This window comes from Panthera tigris, chromosome C1, assembly GCF_018350195.1.
Source record: "Panthera tigris isolate Pti1 chromosome C1, P.tigris_Pti1_mat1.1, whole genome shotgun sequence".
Classification (NCBI taxonomy): Eukaryota; Metazoa; Chordata; class Mammalia; order Carnivora; family Felidae; genus Panthera; species Panthera tigris.
Window position 1 is genome coordinate 12219863 of NC_056667.1, and position 12509 is coordinate 12232371.

Here is a 12509-nt window from a genome sequence, read left to right on the forward strand (position 1 = left end):
CCCGTCCTGTGCATCGCAGGATGGCGGTGGCATCCCTGTCCACTGCCCGCTGGGTGTCAGCCGCTCTCCTCTCACTGTGACAACCAAAATGCCCTGGGGCCCAGATCGCCCTGGTTGAGAACCGACCCTCCAAGGCGGTGCTGCCTGTGAGAACTTTCTCGGACGATGGAAACGTTCTCCATCTGCACGATGGGACAGGGGAGCCACCAAGCCACATGTGGTGATGGGGGTCTTCACATGTGGCTAGTGTGGCCAAAGGATGAACTTTATACTTCTGTTTAATTTAAATTTCGACAGCCATGTGTGGCCAGTGGCTGCCCCATTGGACAGGGGGGCGCTGAGGGGGCGGCCTGGCTCTGGTTCTGGCCAGAGCCCATGACCTTGGCTGGCCCTCTCTGGGCGGTGGCCTTGCCCACACCGGGTGGAAGCCCCCCTCTGTGGGAATCTCTCAGCTCCCACCCAGACCCTGCTGAAGGAGCCCGGTGTGTCCTCACTGGAAGAGCCCACAGGGAACTCAGTTAACCAGTTTGTCAGATGAAGAAACGGGCCCTCAGAGGAGAGTGGTTGACTCCCCTGAGGTCATCCAGCAAGTGAGTGGCCTCCAGGCTCCTGAGTCCTCATGTGGGAAGAAACGGACCTGGCTCCCCTCCCTGCCCTTTGTCCCACTACTACCCAGCACGTTCTGGCTCCTTAGGGGGCAACTGGGTAGCTCAGGGCAGAGGCCATGGGACTGACCCCAGAGGACCCTCCAGGGTCATGTTGATCCCAGCTGTGGATGGCCCTGCAGGGCAGTCTGGAGGGTGAGGGGCCAGAACATGGAGAGCGTGAGGGCACAGAGCCCAGGACAGGCCACCCCATGCTGAGATGACCCAGCCCTCCCCTCCAGACAGCAGGTTCAGCGTATCCCCTTTGAGCACCAAGGACAGCTCCTCTGGCCACCCATCTGGGGCCGAGGTTTTCTCTAAGACACTTCCATACCCTGCCCCGGGGAGACGTCCCTTCCCCAGTGTTAGGGCCCCCCAGCCAGGGAAACAGACGTGCCACTGGAGACACAGGCACCCCCAAGGGCTCCCAGCCCCTTGTCCCAACTCCTCAGCTCCCCAGGCAGCCACCGTGCCACACTCTGGCAGCATATGAAGAGCATGGGTTTGGGCGTGAGTTGGCCCCACGTCAAAGTTCAGTCTCCGCATTCTCTGATTGTGTGGCCTGGATTATGTCACTTAACCTTTCCCTGCCACCGACTCGCAGGGAGGCTGTGAGGCATAGTGATGACGTATCTGGCGTGCAGGAGATGTTCAGTAAACCATGACGACGATCAGGGCTTCCAGGGAGAGTGAAGCAGGCTGTGCACTGTACAAGTGCACCAAACCTAGAAAGACATTCACACCATCGACCTTGTAGATAGCTGCTGTACAAGGTTTCTGGCAGAGGAAGGTAAAATCTTGCCCTGAATTGTCCCGACAACTTTCTGATGGATGGAAGACCGCGTGGGAGGAAGGGGTGACTTTCATTCGTACAGAGTTACCATGCATGTTACTGGCAGCCCTACCTGGTATGAATCCTCTCTTCCAACCGTGAATCCATTTCTTCTCTTCATGGACCCTAGTTTTTGAGGCAGCGCCAGTCCTGGTGGCCCGGGCATGCTGGGGAGGGTGGGTCGGACCTGGGGATGGGTCCCCTCTTGTCTCCCTCTTGCCTTCTCTCGTCTACAGGTCAACATGGTGGTCTTAGGCAAGCACCTGGGCATCCCCAAGCCCTTCGGGCCCATCATCAACGGCCGCTGCTGCCTGGAGGAGAAGGTGCGGTCCCTGCTGGAGCCGCTGGGCCTCCGCTGCATCTTCATCGACGACTATTTGTCCTACCACGAGCTGCTGGGGGAGATCCACTGTGGCACCAACGTGCGCCGGCGGCCCTTCTCCTTCAAGTGGTGGCACATGGTGCCCTGAGCCCCCCTCCACCCGCCGTCCCCTCTGCCCACCTGCCAGGGAGCCCCACCAGGGAAGGGGGCGAGGAACTTCCACCCGGCCCCCGTCCTCGTGGGGGAGCCTCGGGCGCTTCTCCTCGGGTGCCTGCGAACGTGCTGGCCACCGCAGGCCCCGGGACGCAGCGACAGACGCCCACACCCTCACCTCTGGAGTGGCCTGCACAGCCCGAGAGGGACTGTCCTCATTCCTCCCTCCCTCTTCCTGATCCACCACTCCCAGAGGTTCTGGAAAAGAGCAACGGCCTTAGCACGTTCAAGGGCAGCCGTGCGTGGCTGCAGCTGTGCCCGACTTTGAGTCGCTCTCCCTCTGTTCTGATATTCCTCTCGCGGGTCTGCACCGGGAACGGCATCCATGGGGCCTGGGCTCAGAGGCAGGGGCCTGGGTCCAGGCCATCTGTGGTTCTTGTAAGGGCAGGCACAGGGAGGCGAGGCAGCCTCTTTTCCCGACCAGCTGTCCTCTCCTGCAGGGGACCCTCAAGATGTGACCTCCCAGCACCCCTCAGCCATATTTATAGAGGCAAATAAGGACGGGAAAACCTAGCATCTGGGGGCCTGCTTTAAAAAGAAAAGGCAACAAAAACCCTTTAATACCTGACTCCGTCCTCAGAAGGGTGCTTGTTACCTGTTTAGAAGGCCTTTAATTACGAGTGCTGGCTGCTTCCGCCCCGAAACGCTGAGAGGCCAGAGAGAGGCCTCAGAAGGGCACACGTGAGGAAGGCTGGCAGGCGGGAGGCCAGAATGGTAGAGGGGGCCGAGGCATGAGGACAAACGGCGGGGCCTGGCCTCTGTGTCTTAGGTCTCCCCGCTTCGGATTCTGGACTCTGGATGTGAAGGGGGCTGGCCGTTCCAGATGTCACAGGGGATAGGAGCCCAGATGTTAGAAGAGGGTGGGGGGGGGGAGCCATTAGGTTATCTCGGAGGGTGGGGTTTAATTTCCTTTAATAGTCTTTAATTATTCCCCTTCGCCCTGCAGGCCGTGGGAGGGAAGGCTCGCCCAGTCGCTCTCAGGAACCCGGAGACCCTGCCCGTAGCCTGGGTTTCGCCTGTGAGGAAACCCCCACGGCAGGCGTGTGTCCCCTCCCATACAGGGCACAGAGCTGCCATGGGGGTGAGGGGATGTTAATAGCCTGGCCCCAGGTGGGGTCACGGGGACATGCACGGGCTTGGCCAGTGCCGGGTGAGAGGTGACCCCTGTCCCAGGCACACAGGGGCGCGAGGTGGCCAGCCTGCCCTCTCCCCGCCATTGCCCCTGGGGCCATCGCGGTGGCTATCAGCCCTGGGCCTCCGCCTCCTAGATTTTCAGTGGCCCCTGGGAAGACCGAGACTGAGCCAGCCCGCCACGGTCAAACTCTGTTAGCCACGGAACACTTGGCAAGGCTGCCGTGGACACCCGACGCGTGAAATGGATAAGACAGAGCTGCTCTGGTTTCAGGTGGCTGGCGGGGGGCGGGGGGGTATACCTGGGTTCTTCCCCTTCCGGAAGACTCTGTGGGACCCCACGTGCCAACTCCTGGTCTAACCTTTGCACTTTCTGCTCGTAACCATGACCCACAGCCCAGCCCGAGCCAAGACGGCAAGGAGGCCCTTCGGGGCCCACGGGCGTGCGGCCAGGGTTGAGGTTCCCCAGGGAAAGGCTGTGGGTGGAGGGAGGTTGCAGAGAGATGGGGAGGGTGGGGAGCAAGCCTTCTGGACCTGCGCTGAGCGTGGGAAGCCCTGGAATTGCTTCTGGAGCTGTCGGAGAGCCCGATGTCCCCTCTGAGAATGTTCCGGGTGATAGATCGCCTCCTACCTGATTAATAAAAACGTCAACGTGCGTTTCTTCAAGTGGCTGCCTCCTCAGCTTCTGTTTGTCGGGCTGTGGGGAGGAGTGGGGAGGGGAGGGGAGCCCTATCCTAGTTCTACCCCCCCCCCCCCCCACCAAGCTGCCAGCTCCTTGGCTTAGCTTCTGCTGGCTGGGACAACCCCCGGGGCCAGTGCCGGCCAGGCGGGCTGATTCAGCAGGATGGCTGGCACAGGCCCATGGCTCTGAGGCCAACTGCCCTGCTGAGATGGGCATCAGGCGAGGGGCGGGTCCTACCTCGTCACCTCTTCTCCCTTCCTTGGGCTATCTCTTCCAGCCCTCAGAGGACAGGTGTGCTGGGCCCTATTGGCAGAGGTGGGAGATTCTCCAGTGGGACCTGTGTCCAGGGCCAAAGGCTACTATGATTGCCTTTCGTTCCTGCCTCCCAAGTTACCAAGCTACCCAGCGGTCTGATCTCAGGGGCCTGAAAGTATTATCCCTCGCATCCTACACGCTGGCTCCTACCTCGATTGTACCCTTTGCCAGTCGCTCACTTACTCACTCAGTCACTTTTGAAAACAACCTTTTGTTGTGGACTCAGGCAAAAAGATGCTGCCTATCAGCCACTGACACTTTAGTCTGAATGAATGCCAGATGTGTTTCTAAGCGCTGGTATTAACTGGGGGGAGGTGAAGGCATGGGTCTATTTCCAAAGGGAGAGACAGGGCCCCGAGCCAGAGGCTGGTCCGGCCCCCAGCACAGTGGTCCAGGGGCCAGGGGGAAGCCTCCACTTTCTGGATCTATTTCCCAACTAGGTTCATAAGCAGGTAGGAAGACTGGGGCTTCCTCCTGAGCCCTGACTCTTGCCCAGAGGTGAGTTGGCCAGCAAGCCATTTTATAGCCGAAAAAGTAAAGTGGTCACTGAAGCCAGCAGCCCAACAGCTTTCCTTGAGAACGTCCTTCCCAGACTCTTGGGTACAAGAGCACCAGGCTTAGAGTCCCGCTGAGATCCGGGAACTGCTAGGAGTGCACCCACTGGGGACCCTGGGGAGCAGGTCCTGGTCCCCGCCTTGTCTCAGACTGGCAGCATGTCCAGAGAGAAGGGAGGAAGTTTCTATTCAGCACCTTTGGAGCCTGGCCGGGCAGGGTGTGTCCCCGCCATTATCTCTACCAGGCTAGTGATCAGCCTCATTCTCCACAGATGAGGAAACCAAGGCTTAAGAGGGAACGTAACCCTCCCCCCACCCCCCAGGCCACAGAGCCGGTGCATGGTGGAGTCTGGACCCGAACCCAAGGCTCCTCTCCCCAGAGCCCTTGCTCCTGCTGTTTCAGGTGGCCGAATGGCCCCTTCTGGCCTCAGTTTCCCCACCTGACAAATAAGCCTTCCTACGCCCACATTCTAAGCTCTTCCTGGCCAGAGAGGGATTTAACCCTCACCACCCACCCCTTCCACAAGTGTTTGGCATGTAAAAATAATGACAACGTCGGTAGTAGAATAACGCCAAGCTCCACACTAGAGCTCTACCCACGTCGTCCATTTAAGCCTCGCAAGAGCCATTTTCAGAAGCAACAAGTGAGGCACAGAGCAATGAAGTGACTTGTCCGCAGCCGCACAGCAAGGATGTGTGGTTGACGTAGGGCTGAAATCCAGTCCTGCTAATACGCTCCATGCTCGTAAGAAAAAAGCCGGTGTTTCTCAGTTTCTCAAAATGCTTTGGGGTGTTTATACAAAAAATCCAGTTGTCAGGCCGCACCCCTAACCTGCGCTGTCAGACCTGGAGGCGGGGCCTGGGAATCTGCGTTTGCACCAGCTCCTCCAGCAGGGTAGAGAAGCTCCCCTCTAAACCGTATCATCTCGGAAAAGGCAGGAAAGGGGGTGAGGAGGAAGAGCGTGGAAAGTCGAGAAAGAGGCCCAGGTCAATACTCCACGTCTCTGCCTTCCCCAACCCCCCCAGTGCCCCGGTGCCCCGGCCAGGTGCCTGTTGGGACACGCTCCCTTAGAGAAACTAACTGCCTCCGTGCTGGGGGCGGAGCAACAGGTTCATATGCAAACGATGGCTTCCTCCTGGCCAATCCTGTGCTCCTAGCTCTGGGAAGGGGCTGGGCTTCCAGGAGTGGAGCCAATGAGCTAGCACCCCGGGCTGGAGAGGCGGGGCCAAGGTCTTTTAAACCACTCGCCAAGGGCTCTGGGAGGCAGTGTTGGCTTTGGTGGCTCAAGTCCGGGTCCAAGGCCAGCATGTCAATGAAGAGGATTGTGCGTGTGTCCCTGGAGCATCCCACCAGCGCCGTGTGTGTGGCTGGCGTGGAGACCCTCGTGGACATTTATGGGTAAGAGCCAGAGGCCTGGGGGTCTGCAGGCCCTTGGTGCTGAGCCCCTTGGGCTGGTCTGGTGCGCTGTGCAGGATTTCCTCGGGGCTCAGGCCTGGCTCGGCTTCCCTCCCCCAAGCCAGGGGAGTTGAGTGTCGGAGACTGCATGGGGGACAGAGAGGTTTGCAGTGTTTGAGCTCTGGTCCAAGGGCCTTTGAGGGTGCTGGGCACGTTGGAGGACCCTGCAGGCTGGATACATACAAATAGGAAGAGGTGTATTCCCCTTGTCCTGGTCCCCAGCCTAGGAGCTCTGCAAACAGCGAGTGTCATTTTTTAAGAAATCATTTATGCTTACGTAGCATTTCCTATGTGCCGAGCACTGTTTTAAGCTTGGCAATCTTCTCGAACTTTAACGCTCGAATCTAGCCGCTCGAATCTAGCCTTCACGACACCCCATGAGCTACGTTTGTTACTAGCTTCTCATTTGACCGATGGGGAAACTACGGCACAGCGAGGGCGAGCCATTTGCTCAAGTCAAACAGTTACTAAGCGTCAACGCCAGGATTTAACACCCCCCTCCCCCCCCACCCCCTTGGTCAAGTGTCTTATGCTTTTAGCTGTCTGCCACTTGGAGAGGAAGGATCTGGTTTCCTCCAGCCATTCAGAGCCCACACGTTAAGCTCCTACTGTGTGCCATGGCCGTGTCCTTAGAGCCAGTGGCTGGAGGTGGGGCCCCACCTTCTCTCTCTCTCTCTCAGGCAGAAAAGGAGAGTTTGGGCAGGTTTTAGGACCTGGGTTCTGGGAACCCCCAGGGAGCCTTTTGGGGAGTCTCCAGGGGTCCCAGCTCCAAGGCTGAGCTGGGGACACAGGTAGTCAGGGGGCTGGGAGGGGAGAAGGCAGAAGCGTGTCACTGTTCCCTTGTCTCAGGTCTCCCACCCTGCCCTGTGAGCCGTCGAGCAGCGCCCTTGGCTTCTACTCACTAGATGCCAGAAGCACACCTTGACTTGCGATGGCGAAAAATGTCTCCAGGCGTTGCCAAACGTGCCCGGTGTGTGTGTGTGTGTGTGGGAGGGAACCGATCCCAGTTGAGGACCAGTATCCCAGAACAAGACTGTACGAATTGGAGCGAACTTAGTTGAAAGCAGAGACGGGGGCGGTCCCAGGACATTAGATGTAAAGGGGTGAGGGGCCGGTCAGGGGAGGGAACCAAGTCCGGAGCAGGCCCAGCACAGCTAGGTACCGGGAGCTGAAGCCTGGTTGAGTGTGGGTGGGGAGTGAGAATTAGGAAGGGGATTTGGAGGAGGGACAGCCACAGGGGCCGTGTCAGGAGTGACACGGGAGGATGGGCGTCCACGCTGCCTGGCGCCACCCCCTCCTCCAGCGCCGTGTGCCCATGGGGGTGACTCACCTGTGTCAGCAGCCTCATGCCCATCGGGCAGATGTGCCCCCGGTTTGACCTGCTCTGGGAAGGCCAGGGCTGGCTCCTCCCCTGCAGGGCCTCCTTCGAGGAGGGGGGGCGAGTCAGGGCCACGGGAGGCAAAGGCAGCAGCGTCTTGGGGTTCTGTGAATGGACGGGCCGTGTTGGGGTTCGGAGAGGAGGCCGTGGGGGGGACGGCCCCAGCGTGCGAGGCAGAGCCTCGGGCACCCTCAAAGGAAGGATTCTTGGGCCTCTATGCCTGGGCCACCTTGGGGGACAGGCGGAGAGCTGTCAGTTCACTCGCTCACACATTCATCAAGTACTTCTTTGGCGTCTGGTGTGGGCCGGGCACGGGGACACAGTGGTGAGCAAGGAGGCGCGGTCCCCGCTCTCTGAGAATCTGTCCCTTCAGAGTTCTTGCAGAGGCTGGACCGCTCCCGGACGGATTCCTGTCTTGCAGGGGGAGCGGGACCAGCTTAGCTCTACGTCCCTTCCGGCTTGGAGAGGTTGTGACTCAGCCCTCCTGGGTGTCCACACCGTGGGCCAACGAGGGAAGGGGCGGTGGGTGTGCTGGCTCAGCCCTGGCTCTGGGACCTAGCAGCTGTCTGACTTGGGGAGCATCACTTAACCTCTCTGTAGCCTCCTCCGGAGGACGGAGACAATATTATCAGTGAAGATCCTTACAGACTGCTCCATAGCAGCCACTGCCCCAAGCGCTTTATATATAGTAACTCATTCTCACGATTCTGCCAGGTGGATGCTCTATCATCATCCCCATTTCAGAGATGAGGAAACGGAGGCACAGAGAGGTTAAGTAACTTGCCCCGTGTCACACAGCCTGTGAGGAGCGGCCGAGCCAGGATGCAACCCAAACACTTAGGCCTTCACTTCAAGGGAGTGGGGAGATGGGATGAGATCGTGTGTGTAGAGCATGTTGGGGATGCCTGGCATGTGGGGGACATTCATTTATGGTAACTGCCACCGCTATCACCATCATCATTTTAAGGCTCTGTCCTGGCCCTTTGGACAGCCTCGAGTGTCCCCAGACCTGCCATAGACAAGGGAGCCACCTCTGAACCAAACTGGGAGATGAGACAAGAGGAATGAACATAAACTGAGTGGTCAGGGCAGGCTTCCCGGAGGAAGGGTCCCAACCAGAGCCTTGAAGGATGAACACAGGCAACGCTCACTGGGGCACTCTGTCTGTGGCAATGGACAAAACTCTGTCTTCTTGCCTTCCATTGAGTTGGAGGTGGCCCAGACTCGATAAGGGGGCTTTGCTTTCCCGAGCAGGGTTTCACGGCGCGGGGGTGGGGGGAGGGCGGTGGGGAAAGGGAAGGAAGACTGACACATGGGTGTGGTGAGTCGTGCCCCGGGGATAAATGTGCAGCCAGGGTGGCAAACCGCTGCCCTAGTTGGACCAGCCAACAACTCGTGTCACCTCTGGCTCAGCAGAGGCAGTTCAATGGAGTGAAAAGGCAAAGGGCACCCGGGGGCCAGGTACCCTGAGTTTTCGTCCTAGCTCTGTCGCCCTTTGCGATGTCACCTTGAGCAACTTTCTGCTCCTTCCTGGGCCTCAGTTTCCCCACATGTGCCCCGAAGAGGCTGGCACAGATCAGTGGGTTTCGAGCTCTACTCGTGGAGGCGTCTGAGCGCCCCCCCTGGTTTGACAAAGCGGCTCTCCTCCTTTGACTGGCTCGTGTTAGGTGAGCGTGCCGACCTGCCCGGGCAGAGCCGGGCCCCGGGAGGCTGGTGCATCATCGACTCTCTTAACCATCTGGGCTTTGGGAAGAGGGTTCATGTGGCCGCCATTCCCCAGGGGCGGCACGGACTTGGGACTAAGGAGGGGAGGTGGTCTTCTTGACCCTGGTGGTGGCGAGGCCGTCGGAGGTGGGATCTGGGGACCCCGCTGAACAGGGTGAGGCAGCTGGTGCCGCCACCAGAGTCTGAGCCGTCCGAGCCTTGGTCTCCTCTGCCCCCATGGGCCGTGTCAGTGGGGACCGTGGCGGTCATCTTGTCCACCTGTTTCCAGCCCCAAAGACCTCTCCCATCCGTTTCTCGGCTCTGCAATGTCTGCTTTTGTTTTCGCAGAGGCCAAGGCTCCTGGGCCCATGAAAGGAGAGGATGGGCTTGGGTTTGCAGGGGAGCGGGGTGGGGGGGGGGGGCAGAGTCGGTTGTGAGTCCTCGCTCTGTCACCTACCAGCTGTGTGACGTTGGGCAGATCTCCTGTCATCTCTGAGCCTGTTTCCTCATCTGTAAAGTGGGGATAATAGTACCGATGTTGTGTGCCTGTGGGGACTGCCTCTGTCACCATCCGTGTCCTCAGCATTGAAGGGGTGACACAGAGCCTCAAGGGAGACCTGACTTGACTCCCAGGAGGGGGTGGGCTCACGCTGTGATTCCCACGACGCGTGGGGACACAGCCCACCCTTAGCCATAGTTCTCAGACGTCACTGGGCATCAGTATGGCTTAAAGCGCAGGTCCCAGGGCCCTGCCTACAGCATTTCTGGTTCTGGAATCTGCATTTCCAACGGGTGGGTCTGAGGTTGGCCACTGTGAGGCTGACCAGCTGTCCCGGTTTGCCCCAAACCTAGATTTTAGCACTGAAAGTCCCGTGCCCCAGGAAGCACCCCGGTCCCGGGTCACCCTACAACGTTTTACCCACCATTCGCCACCTTCCAGGCTGGCAGTGCGGGCAGAGTCGTTGGGCCCTCGGGCTGGCCGGGACCGCCGTGTGCGAGGAAAGGCCTTGGAATGTTCTGGGCATGGACGGCCTCGGCGGGGGCGAGCCCGAAGCCCCCAGGGCTGGGCTGGGGCACTGTCTAGAGCGGCGTGCTGGCAGCGCAGGGGGCCCGACCGGAGGAAGAACTCCATCCGGGTGAGCCTCTGGCTTCTCCTCCTGTCCTCCGTGCGATGGGAAATCCAGACCCTCCCATGTCCGATGCGGGCTCTTCTCCCAGCAGCCACCCCTTGATCGTCCTAACAGCTTCCCTGATGGGGCCTGAGCACTGGACCAGGAGTCTGGAGCCCTACCTTCTAGTCCCTTCTCTCTTGGGCCTCAGTTTCTCCGGAGTGAAGTGAGGCATTGGTCAGGCGCCCCCAACTTCCGCTGATCTTGGATGCACACGGACTCCTTTCATCTTCTCTGCTTTATAGACGGAGACGCTGAGGCAGGGGGAGGCCGGGCCTCTCCCTCACGGTCACACACCTGGCGAGTAGTGGGCCTGGGATTTGAACGTTCAGCAACTGCAGGCTTAGTCCCTCCTGATCAAGAACCTTCGCTGGCTCCTCGTTACAAAGGAATGAAATGAAAGGAGCTCCTCACAGCCCGCACTTACCCTTGACCTCCTAAGGCTCCACCGGGAAAATGCCTTCCCCTCAGACACGTCGCCTCCTTGTCTTTGGTTCCCCTGCCTCCCTCCAGGAGGCTGTCCCCAGAACCACCCCCCACCCCCAGCCCACCCTCTCAAACTGCCTCCATTTGCCCATTTCCTGCTTCCTAATTTACTGTAAGAACCCCTTCCCCCGTCCTGGGAGGGCGGTTTTCCAAGCCCTTCCCATTAACGTGTCTGAGCTTTGCAATTGCCCATAAGGTCGACCAAGTCGGTGTCATTATCCCACTTTATAGGGAGGCGAGGTGATTTGTTCAGAGTCACTTGGCTTACACGCGACCCAGCCCGGTCTAGGACCTGACTCTTGACTCTGGTCCTGGCACCGCTGAGCTCCCAGCTTCTTCCCCCCGGGCCAGAAGGGATCTTCATCAGGGATCCCCTGGTGCCCCACCCAGGGAGGTGCAAGGGGGCTGGGCTGAGACACCCCAAGCCCAGGGGCTGGGGCCGGGGAGCTGGGTGGGGTTCCACACCAGAAGGACCATCAAAGGTGCTCAGCTCCAGCTCGTGGGCCCCTGGGGTCCAAACAGCAGCTGACGGGTAGGAGAATTTCCATAAAGAGTTTACGAGCCTCCCGGGGAGCTGGAGGCAAGGCACCGCGGGCTGTGGGGCTCAGGGTACATCCTGGGGTGGCCGAGTCCCTTCACACCGGTCTGTCTCCATGTGTCTCCTGGTGGCTCCCCGTTTTTCTGGGTTTTTCCATATCTCTTTGTCTCTCTCTCTCTCTGTGCCCCTATGCCTCTCTGTCCAGCTTCTCTATGTCCCATGACGGGCTGGCCCACACACCCGGGGGCATCACAGGGCAGAGGGCATCATCAGCCCCAGAAATTACAGGCTTTGGAACTATGGTTATCAGATAAAATCCAGGATGCCTAGTTAAGTTTGAAATCCAGATAAGCAGTTAATATATTTTTTTTAGCATATCCCAAATATCGCACGGGCCATCCTCCTACTAAAACAATTATTTGTTGCTCATCTGAAATTCCAGTCTACCTGGGTGTTCTCTATTTTTATTTGCTCAACGTAGCTGCCCTGCCTGGGAGGAGAAGCGGGTGTGTCGGCTGGTGAGGACGCCTGGCAGGGTCATGCACTGGACCCGCCTGATGAAGAAGAGCTTGGGCTCGCCTTGTTTCTCTTTTTCTCAAAAAGCCACCTTGGGAAGTAGCCGGCTCCTGCCGGTAGAGGAGCAAAGAGGGCATCTGGAGGCAGGTCTGCTCTCCTCCAAGCGGAGTAGGGCAAGGAAAGGGCCTGGAATTGAACGGCCAGCTGTGCAACCTTGGGGAAGTCTCTTGCCCATCCTGAGCCTCCGTTCGGTCACATGTAAGTGAGAGTAATCATGCCCTCCTCCCGGGGCCACGGTGGCGATTCAAATCCTGTTTGGAAAAGCCTAGCCGAGACCTGCCTTGGCAACCGTGCAGCCTCCGGGGCTACGATTACTGACGTTACTCCTGGGGAGGTGGTATGTGAGGATATGCGCTCAGGAGCCGGAAGGCCTGGGCTGGGACCCCAGTCCGGCCGTTTACTAGCTCCATGACCTGGGACAGGTTACTTAGCCTCAGTTTCCCCATCTGTCAAATGGGAGACAGTGATAGTACTCAGTCTCCTGGGTTTATTGAGAGGATTGCACGATG

At 59.1% G+C, this 12509-nt stretch overlaps 2 protein-coding genes across 2 annotated transcripts in view; both read left to right on the forward strand.

Moving 5' to 3' along the window:
- The window catches only part of PADI1 (peptidyl arginine deiminase 1), a 38266-nt gene extending 35419 nt beyond the window's left edge, over positions 1–2847 (forward strand). Inside the window, exon 16 of the mRNA XM_042996200.1 lies at positions 1713–2847. Coding sequence (XP_042852134.1) covers positions 1713–1946 — 234 coding nt within the window. The 3' untranslated portion in view covers positions 1947–2847. The remainder of the gene's footprint in view (positions 1–1712) is intronic.
- Positions 2848–5937: 3090 nt separating this feature from the next.
- PADI3 (peptidyl arginine deiminase 3) overlaps positions 5938–12509 on the forward strand; it is a 31651-nt gene continuing 25079 nt past the window's right edge. The window contains exon 1 of the mRNA XM_042996654.1: positions 5938–6092. Within this exon, the coding sequence (XP_042852588.1) occupies positions 6001–6092 (92 nt within the window). The 5' untranslated portion in view covers positions 5938–6000. The remainder of the gene's footprint in view (positions 6093–12509) is intronic.